This window comes from Bos mutus, chromosome 4, assembly GCF_027580195.1.
Source record: "Bos mutus isolate GX-2022 chromosome 4, NWIPB_WYAK_1.1, whole genome shotgun sequence".
In the NCBI taxonomy this organism is placed as follows: domain Eukaryota; kingdom Metazoa; phylum Chordata; class Mammalia; order Artiodactyla; family Bovidae; genus Bos; species Bos mutus.
In genome coordinates this window covers 12090431-12111131 of record NC_091620.1, presented here as the reverse complement: position 1 = coordinate 12111131, position 20701 = coordinate 12090431, and the positions used below count along the sequence as shown (strand labels likewise).

Genomic DNA, 20701 nt, shown 5'->3' with positions numbered 1-20701 from the left:
AGATTATGGTACAATTGTGCTCATCTCACATGCTAGCAAAGAAATCCTCAAAATCCTTCAAGCTAGGCTTCTACAGTATATGAACCAAGAACTTCTATATGTGCAAGCTGGATTTAGAAAAGGCAGAGGATCCAGAGATCAAATTGACAACATTCGTTGGATCACAGAAAAAGCAAGGAAATTCCAGAAAAACATATACTTCTGCTTCATTAACTAAGCTAAAGCCTTTGATTGTGTGGATCACAACAAACTATGGAAAATTCTTAAAGAGATGGGAATACTAGACCACCTTGCCTATCTCCTGAGAAACCTGTATGCAGGTTAAGAAGCAACAGTTAAAACCGGAAATGGAACAACAAACTGGTTCAAAATTGGGAAAGGAGTGAGTCAAGGCTGTATACTGTCACCCTGCTTATTTAACTTATATGCAGAGTACATCATGCAAAATGCTGGGCTGGATGAATCACAAGCTGGAATCAAGATTGCCAGGAGAAACATCAACAACCTCAGTTATGCAGATGATACCACTCTAATGGCAGAAAGTGAAGAGAAAGTAAAAAGCCTCTTAATAGAGGTGAAAGAAGAGAGTGAAAAAGCTGGCTTAAAACTCAACATGCAAAAAAACTAAGATCATGGCATCTGGTCCCATCACTTCAAGGCAAATAGATAGGGAAAGAGTAGAAGCAGGGACAAATTTTATTTTCTTGAATGCCAAAATCACTGCAGAAGGTGACTGCAGCCACAGAATTAAAAGATGCTTGCTTCTTGGAAGAAAAACTATGACAAACCTAGATACAGTATTAAAAAGCAGAGGTATCACTTTGCTAACATTTAGTCAAAGGTCTCTAAAGTCAAAGCTATGATTTTTCCAGTAGTCATATATGGATGTGAGAGTTAGACCATAAAGAAGGCTGAGCACTGATGAACTGATGCTTTTAAATTATGGTGGTAGAAAAGACCCTTAAGAGTCCCTTGGACTGCAAGGAGATCAAACCAGTCAATCCTAAAGGAAATCAACCTTGAATATTCATTGGAAGGACTGATGCTGAAGCTGAAGCTCCAATACTTTGGCCACCTTTGGCCAGCTGACTCATTGGAATAGACTCTGATGCTGGGAAAGATTGAAGGCAGGAGGAGAAGGGGGCAACAGAGGATTGAGATGGTTGGATGGCATTACCAATGCCATCCAATGGACATGAGTTTGAGCAAACTCCAGGAGACAGTGAAGGATGGGGAAGGTTGGTGTGCTGCAGTCCATGGGGTCACAAAAAAGTCAGACAGGACTCAGCGACTGTGCCACAACATAGACACATCTGCACTTTTCACGGCTGATACAGACACAGTGCAGCACTTCTAATACTACCACGATTTGCTGCCTACAACCCTAACAAGCACAGAGAATTTCTATGACAAGTTAGTAAACATAACACCTTTTTTTCCCATCCAAGGTTATGGACTGTGGATTCTGCCCATGGATCCTGGGGCGAGAGTCCCCATTTTCAGCAGTACTGTCTCTAAAATTGGTTTGTTCCTTCCGTCCAAGTTCTGTCCACAAGAGATTAGGAGCACAAAGCAGCAACCACAGTGAAGACAGAAACATAACTTCACCTTGGGGTTGTGCCCCAAAGGGAACCAATAAGGACGTGCCAGCGCCTTACTGGGGCATTCTGCCAAAGTCCTATATTTTTAGACTTTGGAAATGGACTGATTAATATTGTAATTTCATTGAGAGTCAAACTGTAACTGATGAGTGGAATCGGACATTTGTAAAACATAGGCTTTCTTCAAGGAATCCCATAAATTATTCGGGATGGAAATCCTGACAAAAGGCAGGAGAAGAATCTGTGTGTGTATGTGTATGTGTGTGTGTGTGTGTGTGATTTTCAAACAAAAATTGATATCCTGTCATTATTATAGCCTGCTTTTTTATAACATCACAATAGATCATGAGGAATTTTCAACAAATACAGTTATAAGATAGTATTAATGGCTGCATAATATTCTATTATAGGCATATAGCATGATTTATTTAATTCATCCCTACATTTCAACATGTGTGCTGTGTACAGTGTTTATAATTATTATGAAATTGTGCTCTGATGGGTGCTGTAAATCTTTGTCCACATTCTATTTTTATTTTCTTAGACTATTTCTATAAATGAAATTGCTGTGTCACAATTTAGTAAGTATAGTAATGCATATTTTAAAGATTTTTTTGATCTGCACTGTCAAATTGTCCTCCAGAAAGGTTGTTCCTGTTCATAACAGAACTAGAGTCTTTGACCTTGGCTCAGAAGATGGCAAAGAGACTGGGAAAATGTCTTTAAATGGTGAGAAGTAAGATGATTCAGTACAAGAAGAAGGAAGGAAGCGTATTAGTGTTGTGCCTCTGATAGATTCCTTTTCTCTGATGCTGGAAACACCTTTAAGACAGAATATAGGATGGGACTAAATCATCAAGACTTAGAGTTGACTTGATTTAAATAATCAACCCTGAATATTCATCGGAAGGACTGATGCTCAAGCTGAAGCTCCAGTACTTTGGCCACCTGCTGCAAAGAGCCAACTCATTGGAAAAGACCTTGATGCTGGGAAACATTGAAGGCAAAAAGAGAAGGGAGTGGCAGAGGACAAGATGGTTAGATAGCATCACCAACTCAATGCGCATGAGTTTGAGCAAACTCCAGGAGATAGTGAAGGACAGGGAAACCTGGCATGCTGCAGTCCATGAGGTTGGGAAGGGTCAAACACGACTTAGTGACTGAACAACAGCAACCTTATGCAACTGTGCTAAGGGCACCCAGGCTTGTATCCATGTTTGGACCAGAGGACTGATGAGAATAGTAGAATCAGAAAGCACTCCAAGGGAAGGACAGCTTCAGGTGAGAAGGCGAAAGCAGAGCTGGCCACCTGGTTCATGACTTCTGACCTGGAGAGTCAGTGCTTTCTTTGCTCAAACAACAGGGGTTTGCGAGCATTACTACAGTAATGGAGGCTGTTTCTTCATCTTTTTTTTTTTTTTTAACCATCTTTCTATTTTCTTTCCTTTGCAGCTAGACATTATACTTCCGGAGAGCAAAATCCACTTTGTCCTTCTTGTGTATAACCAACAAAAGCTGACCGGGGGGAAATACTTTCTAATTCCCTCCACTGTCAAACTAAGATAGCAAATCTTGCCACAAAACACCCAAGGCGATTAAAATCTAAGCCTACTGACCACTGTTCTGTCTTCTCTTTTGTGGTTCTAGAGATGTAGATCTGGTTTATTTCTTCATGCACAGAGACCAAAGATCAGTTCCGTCTCCATCATCCTATCTCCCAGATCTGCAGTTATTAGTATCTTTCCCCCTCTCTCTCATCTGGGATTCCACAGAACATAGTGGTTATCACACTAACGGTTCGCTTCTGATTCACAGTTAAAGCTTAAAAGGTTGTCCCCATGAGCCTTGGTCTCTCTCCCTGTCCCGTGCCCACACCAGAGTCCCCTGGTCCACTGCCCTGCTCCCTGTTCAACCTCAGGAGGCACATGAAAGCCGAGCCTGGGTTAGCATTTGCTTCTGACATTTGTGCTCGTGCTCGCCGAGCTGGGCTTACATAAACGGGTCTCTCCTTCCTTTCTCCTGTGACTTTTCTGGACTCCACTTCTTCCCTGCTGTAACTATAGTGCCCACTGACCCTTGTCACCCAGGAAGCCCTCAGTACCTACTTCACCCGACCCCACCAGCCAGACCTCAATCCTCCGGGCTCTTGACCGCCTCTGACACGGTTGTGCTCATCTGTCAGAGAAGACCATGGCTCAGAAAAGTTACATTGGATATAAAACTGTCTTCTAGCTAGCCTCGAGTCCTGACATTTTTATTTCCCTGGAGATGGGACTGAAGGATCTTCTATTTCCCCCTCCCCAATCAGACCTGGAGTTAGGTCATCTGCACCGTCCCCGCATGCCCGACTTTTCCCGCGAGCGCCGAGCCCTGGGAAGTCTAACACGCGATCCGCTTGCAAAGACTTCGCGATCTGTTCGGGCGCATAAAGCAGCGAACAGGAAGCTCCAACCGCGTCCAACCACGCTCCCATTTGTCCCCGAGGCCACCCCGGGAAGAAAACAAGTGTTTGCGGAATTTGGCGGCCAAGGCCCAATAAATCCAGGCTTTATTCTCATTCCACTTTCTCTCTAGGCATCCCCAAGCTCGACCCTCAAAATCAATCCCCCAGATTCGAAGGGTGGGCCCGGGGCTCTCCACCCGGCTCGTGAGACCCCGGGCGGGTATCCTCCGGGTTTCCACCAGCCTCCCCTCTCCACCCCGCCCCGAGCCCAGCGGGAACCCGGCGAGCAGTCCCTCGCGCGGGGCTGGAGAAGGGCGAGGGAGGGAAGCGGCGGCGAGGCTCCCCCAGGGAGCGCGGCTGGGAGTGCAGCGGCGGGGTCGGGGGAAGGGCCGGGAGGCGCCGGCGCAGCCAATCCCCGGGCCGCCCCCTCCCCGCCGCCGCGAGCCGAGCCGGGGCGGGGGAGCCAGGCGGCGGCGGCGGCGGCGGCGGCGGCGACGGAGGCTGCCGCGGGGAGGGATGGAGAGGGGAGGGGGGAGCGGAGCCGAGCGGAGACGGCCGCGGCGCTGCAGAGCGGCTGGGGCGGCGGCGCGGCTCCCGGTGCTCCCCCCGGCGCCCGCCCCGCGTCGGTGAGGGCCCGGCCTGGAGGCCCGGAGCCATGGGCTGCATCGGCTCCCGGACCGTGGGTGGGTACCGCGGCGGCGCGGGCGCGGGCGGAGGCAGGTCTCGGCCCGGCCCGGTCCTCCGGCCCCCTCCCCCACCGCGCCCCGCGCCCCTCCCCGGGATCCCTCTCTCCGCACCCGCCCGGTCCGGCCTCGCTTCCTCACTTTCCCTCCGAGCCCTCGCGGTCCTTGCCTTCATCTCTCCTCGCTCTCCTCGCGCGCGCCTCCTGGGCTTGCATCCCTCAGGGCTCTTTGCATCCGTCTCCCTCTAGCTTCCTTCCGTCGCCCTCCTCCAGGCGCGGTCCCTCTCCATCATACCCCCACCGGCATCCTCTCCGTGGCTCTCCCCTACTCTCCCGTCCCCGCACCCTCCACCTCCAGGCCCTGCCTTCCCCAGCGCCTCCTCGCCCCACTCCGTGTCCGGAGCAGCCCCCCCTTGGAAGGACCCCCCAGCCTCAGTCTCAGCCCCGAGTCTCCTTCGCACTCGCCCCCCAACCCATCCACCCACCGCACCCCGCCTCCATCCGGCTTGGATGTTTTGCCCCCATCTCTTTCCTTCTCCGTTGCCTTTTTCTGTCGTCCCTGCCTCCCCCGATTTGCTTTGTTCACGTGCATTTTCCCTCCGGGGCGGGGGCGGGATGAGCCTGGTGCCTCCGGGAGGGCGACGGGTTCCACGCCCGGAGGGAATGGGGCCGCGCTGGGCTGGGGTAGAGGGGACGAGCCGGGGACATCGGAGGAGGCGGGGGGCTGTTAGAGGGCCGGAGAAGGGTCGGAAGCCGGCTCCCCGGAGGGTGGGGCCGGCGGCGGAGGGAACCGGGGACCCGACTGCACCTGTCGGCGGGGCTGGCGGGGCGGGGCCGGCTCTTTATTTACCTTTGGCTTGAGGAAGGAAGCGAGGCGCCTCCTAAGACTTCTCCCCTCTGCCTTGCTACCACCCCTTCTCCCCTACCCCGTGCACCCACTCCGCTCTCACAGCTCAACAGATTGATCCAACCCTGTCCCCAACCCCCTAATTTTTGCAACTCCCAATTTCTCCCGCCTGCATGCCCCAGTGATCTTAGGCTGAGAGAATAATTCGTATTATTATTGCAAACGAACTCACTCTCCAAAAGCCTGATTTCTCTGAGACCGGATATATTCCCATGGATTACCACCACCCCCTCGCCCCCCGCCCCGCTCTGCTTTCACCTCTGCTCGGGGTTCTTTCCCTCCCCCTCCCTGCCCCCCGCGGCTCTGACTCAGCTCTCCCTCTCTTGCAAAGGCCACCTCCCCCCAACCCCTCTCTCCCACTCTGTCCTCCCCATCTCCCTTCCCCTCAGAGGTGGTTCCCTGCCTGCCCCATTCCCGCTCTGTTCGCCCAGACGTCCGTCTTTCCCGTTCCCTCCCAGCCACCTCCTGTGCTCTGACCCGTGGCACCATTCGCCTGTAGCCCCAGGGAGAAAATGCCCGCTTTGTAGGGGTCCTTCCTCTCTCAGACCTGTCAACCACAGTGCTTCCGCTTGCAGCATCTATGTCATCCTTACACGCCCAGTACCTCCTGCTGCCGCCCAAGATCACATTCAATTCCCCTCTTCTCAAGAGTGGACCCCTAATCCTAAACTCCGAATCAGAAAACTTTATGCTTGAATGCCCAGCATCTACCACCCAAGTGATTCTTCCCCAAGCCTTCCAGGAGGCACACCCTGCCCTCACACCAGCAGCCTCCATGTACTAAGAGTCCTCAAACCCCATCCACTCCCTCCCATTGTCTTTTGTCTTCACTCGGACCTGAATTCCTGTTCCCTTAGTTTTTGTTTTTCAAAGTCCCCTGCTCTCTCTCCTCTTTCATTTAGCCTGTGTCTCCCACAGTCAGGTAGAATGATCCCATCTCTTTGCTTCTCTGCTCTCATTGCTTCTAGGTGAACACACCCAGCTCTCACCTCTATCCCCACCAAATCTCCTTCCTCTCATACAAATCCACCAGCCCCCATTGAGGGTCCACCAGGGAAGATGCAGTCCTTCCACCTCACATGTAATAAAGCCAACACGGAGGGAAGCTTGGCCTCGGAAAAGTTCTGCCATTGTTTGTAGAGACCTAATAGAGGAAAAGTACAGAACCCAGGCACTCCCATAAAGAAACCCTCAGAGATCCCTTGGGACAGAATGGAGGACTGTTTTCCGGCTAAAACCTAGCCACTGGCCCTTCCATTTAAACAAGAGCAACAAATAAGCTCATGGGACACTTTTCCTAAGTGTGCTGTTCTTGACTGAGCTCACTGGGGGTGAGGGGAGATGTAGAGGGGACTAGGCAATCGGAAGAGAGAGTGGTTGTGGGAGGGGAGGGGGGGCTGGCCCCCCACTTGTGGCATCAGAATTCTGCAGGAAGAGAATAATGAGGGGCCATAGGGGTGGGCACAGGGGGTAAAAGGGACGCAAGTCACCATCTGGCCATCGCAGGAAATGAGGTGATTGCCGTGGATTGGAAGGGCCTGAAGGATGTGGACCAAATCAACATGGACAGCACCAGCTCGCTGCACGGTAGCAGCCTTCACCGGCCATCCACCGAGGTGAGCCTCCCCCAACTCCTGTGCTCAGCTGCCTTCCCGAAAGAGCTCACAAAGACCCCGGAACCACCACGCATAAACCCGGTCCTTCAGCCATCTTCCTGAATTCCAGGATAACATCCCAGACCCACTCCCAGACTGACCCTTTCACAGAATGTTCCTCCTCTGTTCCTCAAGTACAAGCCCAATGCTCCATACTGAGACCCCAAGTTCCCGGTGTGACTCTCAGAAAAGCCCTGCCTACTTCACACACTTCCGGAAGGCCCTCTGAGGAAGTGCCCTGGGTACCCACCCCCTCTCCTCTTCTCCTTGCAGCAAACCCGGACAGACTTCTCCTGGGATGGCATCAATGTGAGTGCAGCTCCCTCCACCCCCGACATCCTCCTCCCCCATAACTCCTCTCCCATAGGCCTGCCATAGAACACAGAGCTCCCTGGTTCCAATGGGCCCTGGAAGCCCTCACGTTCTTTACGAACCCCCAAACTTCCAAGAGCAGTTTGGAGTTGGGCTTCCTGGGTATCAGGGTTTCCTATCACCCATCCTAGCTCAGATCCTTCCTCCTGAACATACAAGCATCCCATACTTTCTTATCCCTCTGCCCCATCTCCCACGTCCCCCTCCCAGCTCTCCATGGAGGACACCACTTCCATCCTTCCGAAGCTTAAGCGAAACTCGAACGCCTATGGCATTGGGGCCCTGGCCAAGTCATCGTTCTCAGGTGAGACTCCCCACCTGGGGATGCTTTCAGACAGAACACTACCTGTGGGCTCCTGGCCTCAGACTCCCTGCCGCTTCAGGCCTGGAAAACACACCCTTATCCCCATATTCCGGGCCTGTTTGCCTTTTCTGTCAAGCCCCTCCAACCCTCCAGACCCCCCCTCATATACGGTGTCCTAGGGCATAACCTCGGAGAAGGCAATGGCACTCCACTCCAGTACTCTTGCCTGGAAAATCCCATGGATGGAGGAGCCTGATAGGCGGCAGTCCATGGGGTCGCACAGAGTCGGACACGACTGAGCAACTTCACTTTCACTTTTCACTTTCATGCATTGGAGAAGGAAATGGCAACCCACTCCAGTGTTCTTGCCTGGAGACTCCCAGGGACGGGGGAGCCTGGTGGGCTGCTGTCTATGGGGTCGCACAGAGTCAGACACGACTGAAGTGACTTAGCAGTAGCAGGGCATAACCTGAGAAGGCAATGGCAACCCACTCCAATACTCTTGCCTGGAAAATCCCATGGATGGAGGAGCCTGGTAGGCTGCAGTCCATGGGGTCATGAAGAGTCGAACATGACTGAGTGACTTCACTTTCACTTTTCACTTTCATGCATTGGAGAAGGAAATGGCAACCTACTCCAGTGTTCTTGCCTGGAGAATCCCAGGGACGGGGGAGCCTGGTGGGCTGCCGTCTATGGGGTCACACAGAGTCGGACACGACTGAAGTGACTTAGCAGCAGTAGCAGCAGGGCATCACCTGCCCTTTTCATGAGACAGCATCCCATGGGGCTAGGGTGGGGATAACGGGGTTCGGAGGGAACCTGGTATGGCTATTGTGTGATGTTCTGGAGGACGTGGGGAATGTCTGGCCCCTCAGGGATTTCGAGAAGCATGAAGGACCACGTGACAAAGCCCACAGCCATGGGGCAGGGCCGGGTGGCCCACATGATTGAGTGGCAAGGCTGGGGGAAGACACCAGCCATCCAGCCGCAGCACAGCCACGAGGCCGTCCGCAGAGACACAGATGCCTACTCCGACCTCAGTGACGGCGAGAAGGAGGCCCGTTTCCTCGCAGGTACTTATTCTCCAGCCCCTCGAGAGACACATTTTCAGGATGGCCAAGGCCCACTCTTCAACCTGGTCCCCTGTGGTAGGACTGACTCTGTCCATATGATGACCATCAGACTTCATTTCCCAGCTAGCTCGAATTTCAAGGACTCTGACTTGTTCATTCTGATAAGGGCTCTCAAACTTTTTCTTTAATATTTGTTTATTTATTTGGCTGCACTGGGTCTTAGGTTGTGGCATGTGGGATTTTAGTTCCCAGAGATTGAACCCCAGACCCTTGCATTGGGAGTGCGGAGTCTTAGCCACTGGACTACCAGGGAAGTCCCTCAAACTTATTTTTTATTATCATCTCAGAAGTTGAGGAAAATTAACATGAGATTGTGGGTCCACCTGATGCCATCTCTCCCACATGGTAGGACTGTCCAATCTCTGGATTCCCTCTTACAGGGGAAAAATAAAGCAGGGGCCTTAGACTTCAATAGTCTCTGTGTCTACTTATGTTTTATGATGAAAAAGAAAGAAAAGCCTTGGGGTTCTCTTCTAGCCTTTGCCCATCAGCACTTTGCTGTCATGGATTCACTTACAGACAACTTACTTGTTCAACAACCAGAAGATCAAGGGACCTAGGTGAGGAGAGGGTGTGTACAGAAGAGCTTTTATTCAGGAGAGGTAGGAGGCAGGCATATGATGTACTTATAACACTCAGCAGGGGCATCCCTGGTGGCTCAGAGGTAAAGAATCCTGCCTTTGCAGGAGACATGGGTTCGATCGCTAGATGGGGAAGAGCCCCCCTAGAGGAGGAAATGGCAATCCACTCCAGTGTTTTTACCTGGGAAACCCCATGGACAGAGGAGCCTGGTGGGCTATAGTCCATGGGATCGCAAAGAGTTGGACACAACTTAGCAACTAAATAACATCAATATTGGCCAAGCCTTGGTGGCAGATCTCAATGAGATACTTCAGGAAAAGCTCTGGTGGTGTGCATGGCAGATGAAATACCAGTGGGGAGGGGACATGAACAGGTAGAGGGTAATGCAGGGCAGCTAGCAAAGTAAGCTTCAACTTACTCATGGCTTTGACTAGCATGGGAACCCCAAGTCTATGCACCTTCATTACTCTGTTCCCGCTCCCTTGCCGTCCCAGACCTTAAACTTTCAGCCTGATACCACTGTAGACCTACAATCCCTCCCATTTAGATTCCTCTGGCCTTGACTACCTAGCACTAGCTACCATTCCTAAAAAATTCTGAAGATAAACTTCTGGAAATCCTCAATTTTAATCCCTTATGATACCTCACCAGAAGACCCCCCAACTCTTTCCCCTAGGAATTCTAAGTCTGACCTGGGAAGTCACCCATGATTTTGCCTTGTTTTAGGGCATATACAAAAACTGCTGTCCGATACAGTAGCTGCTGGCCATATGTGGCTGAGAATTGAAATGCGGCTAGTCCAAACGGAGACGTGCCATAAGTGCAGAATATCGACTGGATTTCAAAGACTTTGTGTGAATAAAAGAACGTAAAATATCTCAATAATTTGTATACGGATTATACATTGAAATGACAGTTTTATATAGATTAGGTTAAAGATGTATTATTAAAATTCATTTTACCTGTTTCATTTTAACATGACTACTAGACAGTTTTAAGGGAGAAGGCAATGGCAACCCACTCCAGTACTCTTGCCTGGAAAATCCCTGGACAGAGGAGCCTGGTAGGCTGCAGTCCATGGGGTCACTAAGAGTTGGACACGACTGAGCATCTTTACTTTCACTTTTTACTTTCATGCATTGGAGAAGGAAATGGCAACCCACTCCAGTGTTCTTGCCTGGAGACTCCCAGGGACGGGGGAGCCTGGTGGGCTGCCGTCTATGGGGTCACATAGAGACGGACACAACTGAAGCGACTTAGTAGCAGCAGCAATTTTAAATTGCACAAATGACTCGTGTTATATTCCTGTTGAACAGCACCGCACTGATGCTCCCTCCCCAGGCATGTGTCTAAGCTTCCTGGAGGTGTCTTGTGCCAACTACCTTTCTTCTCCCAGGTGTCATGGAACAGTTTGCTATCTCGGAGGCCACTCTCATGGCCTGGTCTTCCATGGATGGTGAGGACATGAGTGTCAACTCCACCCAGGAAACACTGGGCTGCAACTACAGTGACAACTACCAGGAGCTGATGGAGAGTCAGGGTGAGGACCGGTTCCAGAATCCAACCCCAGAGGCCACCTCCATTCATCTCTAAGGCTTTGTGTTCACATCAGCTTTCCTATTGCCTGCCACATCCCACCCCCATCTCAATTCTCTGTGCTGCTGTCGCTGCCTTTGATGATGTTCTGGGACCCCACCAACCTTCCTGATTCTCTTTCCAGATGCGCTCGCTCAAGCCCCGATGGATGGCTGGCCTCATTCCTATGTGTCCCAGGGCATGTACTGTCTGGGGTCATCGGATGCCTGGGAAGCCAGCGACCAGTCCCTCATTGCCTCTCCGGCCACAGGATCCTATCTCGGGCCTGCATTTGGTGACTCACAGCCTAGCCTGCATGAAATGGGACCTTCCCAACCTGCTTCGGGATACTCTGCTCAGGAGCCGTCGTCTTTGCTGGGGGGAGACACTGACTGGGCTCCAGGGGTGGGCGGGGTGGACCTGGCCAGGGGCCCCGCCGAGGAGGAGAAGAGGCCGCTGGCCCCTGAAGAGGAAGAAGATGCGGGGTGCCGGGACCTGGAGTCCCTCTCCCCACGCGAGGACCCCGAGATGTCCACCGCTCTCAGCCGGAAGGTGTCTGACGTCACATCCTCAGGCGTGCAGTCCTTTGATGAGGAGGAAGGCGAGGCCAACAACTAGCTTCCTCCCACTTCTCACCCAGCCATCCACTCCCGCCTGAGGGGTCTGGCTGCAACCACACCTTCCTCCTTCCCCCAGCAGCGCGCCTGAAACCTGGGCAAGAAGACGCTGATGAGCCCAGGCGTCCTCGCCAGCAAAACGGAGGGCCGGGGTGGAATTTTATCCGGGCTTATGCTGTAGAGACCACAGGTCCAGGAATTGAGGCCCGGGCAACCGAGATGGCCCGGAACTTCGCTTGCCTGCGGGCTTCTGGGTCTGCGGCAGCGGAGCCCCCGTGTGCATCCCGAGCACAGGAGCGCCGTGCCCTGGATCGCCGTTCTCTGCTCTCTGATCTCGTCTTCCAGAAGCCTCCACTGTGGCTGTCTGAAGGCCTCCTTTCTCCACGTCACTCTCGCTCTTCCCGACTCTTTTCTCTGGCTGTGGCCCAGGCTCAGCCCTCCTATGAGGCACGGACCTGCGGGGCTGTTGGATGTGGTTCGATGGACCCGGGGCGGGGGGGAAGCAACGTACAGACCACGTCTCCTTGGAGAGTGGAGAGTCTACCCTCAGAGGTAACTTGGCTTCAGAGATGAGGGGTCGCAGAGGCGGTGGACATGGCAGCTGGGACGCACAGGGGCCCGGTGGTCATTGGTGAGACCAGGGACAAACACGGGCCACGTGCTTTCAGATCTTGAGTATATCCAGTAGGTGAACAGAGGACCCCACGGACCTGGGAAAGGACCCCCACCAGGGCTGGCTGCTCCAGCTCTTTTTCCCTTTTTCTGCCTTCTTCCATCCCCTGCTCTGGGAGCCCCGGCCCGCCCCCCACCCAAGGGGAGACGCGGAATGCTGGTGTCCTGGCCAGACAGGAAGCATGAAGCTGCCTCCCTCCATCCAGCCCTAATTCTCTGGAGCTGTTTACACTTTTCTCTTTGCCTTTTCTACATTTTTATAACTTCTTGGGGACTCAGGGTTGAGTGCGGGTGGAGGGAGGGGTCTGGTGCTGTCAGGCACCCCCCTGATTGGGGCGGGGGAGGGGGGTTGGTGTTAGCTGAGGAGCAGTGAGGGTGCTTGGCTCCCTTTGCCCCTCCTCACCTCCTCCCAGGGAGGACTTCACAGGTGTCCCCCCTCCCTCCCCAGACCTGCGGAGGAAGAGAGGAGGACCAGGTATTCTTCCTTCCAGTATGGTTTACAATGAGGCATAAGCCCCTGAAACTGCTTGCCCTCCCACACTGACTCGCCATTCTGGGGTGGGGGTGGGGGTTGGGGGGGAACCTCTGGGCAGCCGGTGAAGCCCCAGGACTAATGTCACAGAGCCTGATGACAGGGGTTGGGTTGAAGGGTAGAGTGGAGAGTCCACCCCCGCCCCGGCTGCAGAATGAGGCAGCTGAGCGCTGGGGTGGCTCCGTCCATGTATGACCCTGCCTCCCATCAAGCCCCTACTGTCATACACACGTGCCCCTGAAATGCAACCGAGGCCACGTCCCACGTCTTCTGGGGGAGGGGAGGATGGCCACCCTCCGAGGGCGTGGTTCCTGGAGGAAACGGGTGAGCAGGGTGAGCCCAGGTAGGTGATCACACCTCATCCAAAGCGGTTACGGGTTGTGTGTGATCATGTGACCGGACATTGCTGGCCCCACCCTGCACCCACTGTTGCAGGTCCTTGGGGTTTTGAGGGTCACGGTTTCCTCCTCTCAAGGGGTCCCTGTTTCCTCACCTTGTGCACCCTGCCCTCTCTCTAAGGCATCATCCTTTTCTCTTTACTCTGACCCGCTTCGTGCCCCATCTTCCACCCCCAGACCGCAGGGGACATCCAGTCCAGGGAGCGGGTTCATTCATCAACAGTTCCTTTTCCGCTCAGGGCCCTGTGGAGTCAGGAAAGGTCATCTAAAGCAGCGTTCTCTCCTTCCTCCTTCCCTGAGGAAGCCCAGCGGTCCCTGCCAGTCCTGCCAAAAGATGGCTAAAACTCTGAAGGACTCTAGTAGAGTTCAGATGTGAGCGTGAGCGGGGGTGGGGCTCAGCCTCTGCGGGGCGTTGGCAACACTGCAGACCAGAGGTCTCGTGGGGCGGGGTCTGCACTTTGCAAGCAGCTCCCCCTCTGCTCTGAAGAGGGAGAAAACCCGAGGAGCCGGCCTGGGACCCTCTTAAAATTCTTCCAAGGGAGGGACTGCCTCTCTGGTGCTGGGGGCCAGGGTGCATGGGGTTTGCTTGTAGCCTATTTTAGGGGGAGGGGAGGGGCATGTGCCGGAAGAGGCTGCTGGGGGTGGGGGAGGGTTGCTTTTTCTTTGGGGTTAAAGGCTGTGCAGCACGTTTTAGGACAGCCCCCAGAATGGGGCTGTCTTTATATCATTGTGAATGAAACTGCTCTTGCTAAATTATTTTCTTCTGGTGGGGAGGGTGCACTTTCATTTTCAATTCACTTTATTAAAGGAAAATCGCAATCTTCCATTCCTCCCCTCCCCCCATCGCCCCCCACCCCACCCCCACACCTTCCTCTTAAGGAGGGAATCTTGGTGAATGAGTTATTACCTCTCCTCGCGCCCCCCACCTGTACATCCCATACTCCGTCTTCCAGGTCTGGGAAATATCCATTTTTATGGCCAGTCTTAGCATGTTTTCTTAATGTGACATTTCCACCCCAGGCCCAAGAGAGATTCTATGACATATATTACAGAGAGAATTATATATAAATATATATATAAATACTATAGATTATACACACAGGAGCAGGGGCTCCAGGGCCCACGGCTAGGCCCCTCCCCAGCTGCAGCCTCTCTCTCTCGGCCCTGGGGAGGCGGAAGGGGTGTCCTGCTGGAGATGGTTCCAGGCTGTGTTCAATGGCACTAAACACTGTGGTGGCACCTTCGGCTATGAGTGTCTTATTTGGGGGGCGGTGGAGGCTGGGCATGGGGCGGGAAGGAGGAGGATGCCAGGGATGGGCACAACTAAAGAATTAAAGGAGGCATAACGGTAGGCTCCGGGAGTTGGTGATGGACAAGGAAGCCTGGCATGCTGCATGCAGTCCATGGGGTCGCAGAGTCTGACGCGACTGAGCAGCTGAACTGAACTGAAAAGAAGGGAGCAACGAAAGCCTTGGGGGTGGATTCAAGAGCACCTGGGACCACTTGCAGAGAAGGCAGGGTAATGGCAGGCTCCCTGTCACTGGCTTGGGGAGGATAAGGGTCTCTGACTTCCCAAGTGCCGGAGGCATCAAAGAGCTGGGCCATTTCAACACTGAACCTCTAGGAGAGGAATACAAAGGACCAGCCCCGAAGAAGCGTGGGGGTGAACCAGTGGCCCAGCTGCCCTGAGCCTTGGGTCTGGGCAGGAGAAGCCCCGGCTAGATCAGCTCAAGAACAGAGCTGACCCTCGGGCAGGACAGATCAAGGAGGACAGTGGGAGAGGGAGTGACCTGGAAACCGGAGGGTGAGGAAGCTGTAATTCGAGATGCCAGAGGGAGTAAAATAAATCCATCAGGGCCGCGTGACTGTTGAGCCATACACAGAGCCTTCCCGTGACCGTCCCTCTTCTAGGCTCTTCCCCCAATAGGCTCTGTATGCATGTCTCACTGCCTAAATGGAGGACGGAGAGGGAAGTAGGAATGGCCTTTTCCCGCCCGAGAAATTGAGGCCAGACCCTGGGAGCTCAGATGGTAAAGCATCTGCCTGCAGTGTGGGAGACCCAGGTTCGATCCCTGGGTTGGGAAGATCCCCTGGAGAAGGAAATGGCAACCCACTCCAGTACTCTCACCTGGAAAATTCCATGGACAGAGGAGCCCGGTAGGGCTACAGTCCATGGGGTTACAAAGAGTCAGACACAACTGAGCAACGTCACTTTCTAGTAGGAGCCAGAATAGAGTCTGGAGGCAAATTTCAGGGAGTGGCTTCGGGCAAGTGGAGGACAGGGTGGAGGGCTCTGAGAGAAGGCGCTGTGGATGGTTTGCCAGTACATTCAAGGGCCATCAGTCCACGAGGCCATGAGGTGGTCCCATCTCCTCCTCCAGCATGCCACAGGCAGGACCACAGTCATCCTGGGTCTCCCTTAACCCACCCCCTGGGGAACTGATGGGAGGATGGGCAAGGCCGGGAAGGCACTGGGACAAGAACACTGGGGGCGGGGGAGGGTGGGTTGTGGGGGATGCACGGGGAGAGGCAGGTATTCCCCACCCACACACGGGCAAACTCAGGAAGCCCATGGAATATCAGGGGCCCTTCACACAGATCCACTGCCTATCTGGGGTTGGGAGGGCAAGGCCCAAATGACTGACCAAGGCTACCCCCTGCCCAAATTCCAGTTCTTCCTCCAAGGATCACATTTTTAAAAACTCCCAGGAGAGGCCATGTATTGATGTGATGCCCACCAGCTTTAGGAAGCACACTTTCCCACACGTGCACCCTGTGTGCACTGTCCTGGGTTCCTGGACAGTCTTCGTGAGGAAGTGCAGGTCAAAGAATCAGTTCGTCCCCATCCTCCTCGTCCGTGGAGCGCAGACTGGGGCCCTGCAGGATGTCGGCCAGCTCCTCCTCGGGCCCTGGCCCCTCCACCAGCTCCAGCTCCTCCAGCTCGCTCTCTGCCTTGGCCGGAGCCCCGGAGAGGGGGCGCTCCGGGAAGGGGGATGGCACGGGGGTCTCTGGGGAGGCAGGGGTCACGTCCCCTGCCCCAGTGGCCCCAGCTCCATCCTCAGGCAGGCTCCAGCCCTCTGCAGGAGGGAGCGGGACCCCAGTGTTCTTCCGAGTGGAAGTTGTACTCCGGAAGCTGGCAAGAGGGGGGCGGAGCTGCACCCCAGACTTGGTGTGTCCCTCAATGGCCTTCTGCAGCTGGGGAGCACAGGGAAGGGGAGAGAGGGTAGGACACGGGGAAGGAAAGAAGACAAGACAGGAGCAGTGGAGAAATGGACAATCAAAGGAAAAGCAATGGGAAAGGTATAGCGAGGCAGGGGTGAATCGAAGGGAGAAGACAGAAAAAGGAAAACGGGGGCATAATGGACAAAAAGCCTCACCTGCAGAGCAGTGAAATCTCAAGAGCCCTGACCCAGGATCTCTTTCGCCCGGTCCCCAACCCCCAGGCCGCCTTCAGCCACGTCCCATCTGCCCGCTCTTTCACACCCCTCCACCACGGCACACCCATGAGACCGTGACTCAGGCCCTGTGCCCCCATTCCAAGCCCATGCCATCCTGAGAATATAGGGGGGCTGCCACCCCCTACCCCCTCCAGTATCTGCGTGAGAAACAGGTGGGAAATCCGGACCACCTCCTGGATGTTAGAACCAGCCCCTCCCCACCTCACCCTTCCTCCCACTGCTACTCCAACGGGGAGACACGTCGCTCTTACCTCCTCCAGGGCCAGCACACCCCTCAGCTTCCCCATGCTGGTCACGTAAGCAAGGTGGAGGCCCAGGAGGGAGAAGAGGGTGTGGGTCTACGAGGACAGAGTGCTAGGTAAGGTCAGCATGGTGGCCCCACCCCTTCCCGTCCTCCCGGAAGCCCTGCTGGGTGGGCGTTGGGCAAGGACTTGCCTTGTGCAGAGTTGTCTGCTCCACCAGCTGGAAGGGGGACTGGTCAATACAGCAAGAGTCAAAACAGACAGGCTGGCCCAGCTGCTCCTGCTCCCAGGCCTCAATCTGCCAGAGAGGAGAGCCGTCACCCAATATTGGAGCCCCCTTAAACCCCAGATCCTTGATCCCAAACTGCCCTCCAATCCCTGGCCCAGAATCCTGAAATAGGCTGTGAAACTATCAATCACAGCTCCTCCAGGTCGCTGGCCCACCTCCCTTTGCCCCAATAAATTCTCCTCCCTCCTCCAGCCCCAAATCAACCTTCAGCTTCAGGTGCTCAAAACACGCCCCCTTCTTCCTGGTGCCCCAAACGCTTGTTATTCCCCATCCATCTTTCCAGTCTTGTTTTCTACTACTCCTATAATTTTCTTGGGCTCCAAAATCACTGAGGACGGTGGCTGCAGCCATGACATTAAAAGACACTTACTCCTTACAAGAAAAAGTATGACAAACCTAAACAGCGTATCAAAAAGCAGAGACATCCCTTTGTCAACAAAGTCCATCTAGTCAAAGCTATGGTTTTTCCAGTAGTCACCTACAGCTGTGAGAGCTAGACCATAGAGAAGGCTGAGCACCAAATAACTGATGCTTTTGAACTGTGGTGCTGGAGAAGGCTCTTGAGAGTCCACTGCACTACAAGGAGATCAAACCAGTCAGTCTTAAAGGAAATCAACCCTGAATATTCACTGAAAGGACTGATGCTGAAGCTCCAATGTTTTGGCTACCTGATGCAAAGAGCCAGCTCCTTGGAAAAGACTCTGATGCTGGGAAAGATAGAAGGCAGGAGGAGAAGGGGGCGACAGAGGATGAGATGGTTGGATGGCATCACTGACTCAATGGACATGAGCCTGAGCAAACTCTGAGAGAACCAGCGAGGGTCTTGCTCCATCTTAGACTTGCCTTAGCTCTGGACTGAACTCCTCCGGAGTGCTGTGAAGCATCCATCGTTGTGTGTCATTAATAAACCTGCAGGCTGACCTTTTACAAATCAGATCTTGGCAAAACTTTATTGGATTTAAAGAGCTGTTCTGGGTCACATGGCACTTTGTTGACTCAAACAAGCTGCTTTTGTGTGTGTGTTTGGTTGGTTTGTTCTACATTGTATTGCTTTGTCTGTGACCAAAGCAATAAGGCAAAAGTCCAACTGAGCTTTGGATTTTAGATTTGCATGCCCAAATCCCCAAGGTTCCAAATAATCCAGTATCACTGTGGGTCTCATAAACAAATTTTAAATTTTCTGTAACCTCTCTCAGTCCCCTCCTAATGTGCTAGAGAAAACTTTCAGGAGTCCCTTGGACAAAAAAGAGATCAAACCAGTCAATCCTAAAAGAAATCAACCCTGAATATTCCCTGGAAGGACTGATGCTGAAGCTGAAGCTCCAATACTTTCGCCACTGGATGCAAAGAACTGACTCATTGGAAAAGACCCTTAGCAGGTATGTTGCAGACAAGGTTTACTTATATGACAGGGAGCGAGACCCTTGCCAATACTGGTTTGGTTGGTGCTGCCATCCTGCAGTGTGCTCTGATCTTTCCTGGCCTCCCTGGTTCCATTTTCCCTGTCCTCAGGGAACAACAGTAGCAGAACCATTTCCTGTGCACAGGCACCAAGCACTTCTCTGCGCCAAGCATTATGCTAATTGCTTCACTCCTTGAGTCCTCTGCCCTATGGTTATCTCTATTTTACAGATGAGGAAAAACAGAGGAACAGAGTGCCTAAGTGTTTGTCCTTAAATGCTTAAGATTACACAGAGGTGGGCATCTGACCTTGACTGCCCATCATGTCCCAGGAACCCCAGTTTTCATCTGCTCTAGGTTTGATGTGATTCCACGACTTTAAAAAGCTCAGCATCAGTTACAAACCGGGGCTCTAATGGGTGTGTATTCCTAACAGAGCGGCGGAATTAGACAAGTCATAGCAAAGACTTCTGGTGACCTAGAATTGAATTCTTTGACTATTCCCAAAGGTGTCATCTTGATATTGTCAAGGGTGTCATCTGTATCCAGCCTGAAAATACATTCAAAATATCCTGAAGTTTGACTCCTATTGTATCTTATCCTTCGAAAGAGTCATGGTGGGTCTCATGGGAGTTGAGAGCTGCTTAAAGTCTTCCCTGAGACAGATATCAGCTAAAAATGTATCATCTATCTTCTTTTTATCCCTAGTTACACTTTATTTCCTGTGGTTATTAAATAACCTCACTGATCGACTAGGTGGCTTTCTTTGGTGCATTAAAAAAAAAAAAAGTATTATTGGTTTCAGCAGCCTAGTAAAGCACTCCTTCATTGTAGTTAAGACCCATCTGATTCCTGCTTGTGGGTAGAAGGAATAGTTCAATTTTTTTCATCTGTGATTATCCATTTGATTTTTCAGGTCATTTATCCAGATATGTTGTGTGTCTTGAGGGGTACAAAGGGGAGAAGGGGAAGACCTGCCTTTCTTTCCTGTCACTAACCACCCTCTCCTCCAATCTTGAGTACTTTTAATTTTTAGCACATATATATTCTGGATGGGATTTTCCAGGTGGTTCAGTGGTAAAGAATGCAGGAGATTCAGGAGAGTCAGGTTGATCCCTGGGTCGGGAAGATCCCCTGGAGGAAGAAATGGCAATCCACTCCGGCATTCTCCCCTTGAAAATCCCATGGAGAGAGGAGCCTGGTGGGCTACAGTCCATAGAGTTCCAAAGAGTTAGACACACGCATGGATGCATATATTCTGGACATCCAGTAGATATTTCTTTGAAGATAATATACATTATGGTATTTTATCAGCTACATACTTTTTGTTGTTTGCTCATTTTGCATATCTAATTTTATATTTTAATATTGAGATAAATTTCCCATGAAAATTACCATTTGAACCATTTTAAGTGTACAATTAAGTGGCTTTTAGTACATTCGAAATGTTCAACCATTGGCAACGTCAAATTTCAGAGAGAGAGAGGGGTGGATGGTTGAATAGGAATTAGGGAACTGGCTTATATAGTTGTGAAGGCTAAAAACTCTGATATTTCAGCCACATACTTTTAAAGCTCTACCTTTCAGCCTTTGCAGCAAGCTTGCCTTCTCTTTTACTAAATGGAATGGTTGCTAATGGATTTTATTGGTGTCTCTCCACACCCCAGGGTAGTTCTGATCTGTACAGCTCAGCCATGTGTTCCCAATCTGTTCCGTGTGCCATGTTCTGGTCACTCAGCACAACCTGCTCCACCCAAGTGCTTGATTTTCTCTCTCATGGACTCAACAGCCACCTCTTTGCGGAAATAGGCATTTGTCCCAAGGAGGCACCACTGTCG

General features: G+C 52.5%; 2 protein-coding genes across 3 annotated transcripts in view; one reads left to right on the top strand and one right to left on the bottom strand.

Moving 5' to 3' along the window:
• Positions 1–4172: 4172 nt before the first annotated feature.
• Positions 4173–11921, top strand: FAM131B (family with sequence similarity 131 member B). The gene is made up of 7 exons (XM_070369059.1): positions 4173–4727; positions 7140–7249; positions 7562–7597; positions 7871–7964; positions 8840–9037; positions 11076–11219; positions 11400–11921. Exons 1-7 carry the CDS (start codon positions 4700–4702, stop codon positions 11870–11872), a joined length of 1083 nt encoding a protein of 360 aa, XP_070225160.1. The 5' UTR covers positions 4173–4699; the 3' UTR covers positions 11873–11921.
• A 3352-nt stretch (positions 11922–15273) lies between these two features.
• Positions 15274–20701, bottom strand: part of CLCN1 (chloride voltage-gated channel 1) — a 37478-nt gene continuing 32050 nt past the window's right edge. For both annotated transcript variants that reach the window (XM_070369058.1, XM_070369057.1), the window contains 3 exons: positions 17367–17471; positions 17183–17269; positions 15274–16668 (listed from right to left, as the gene is read on the bottom strand). In XM_070369058.1, coding sequence (XP_070225159.1) covers positions 16297–16668; positions 17183–17269; positions 17367–17471 — 564 coding nt within the window. In that variant the 3' untranslated portion in view covers positions 15274–16296. The remainder of the gene's footprint in view (positions 16669–17182; positions 17270–17366; positions 17472–20701) is intronic.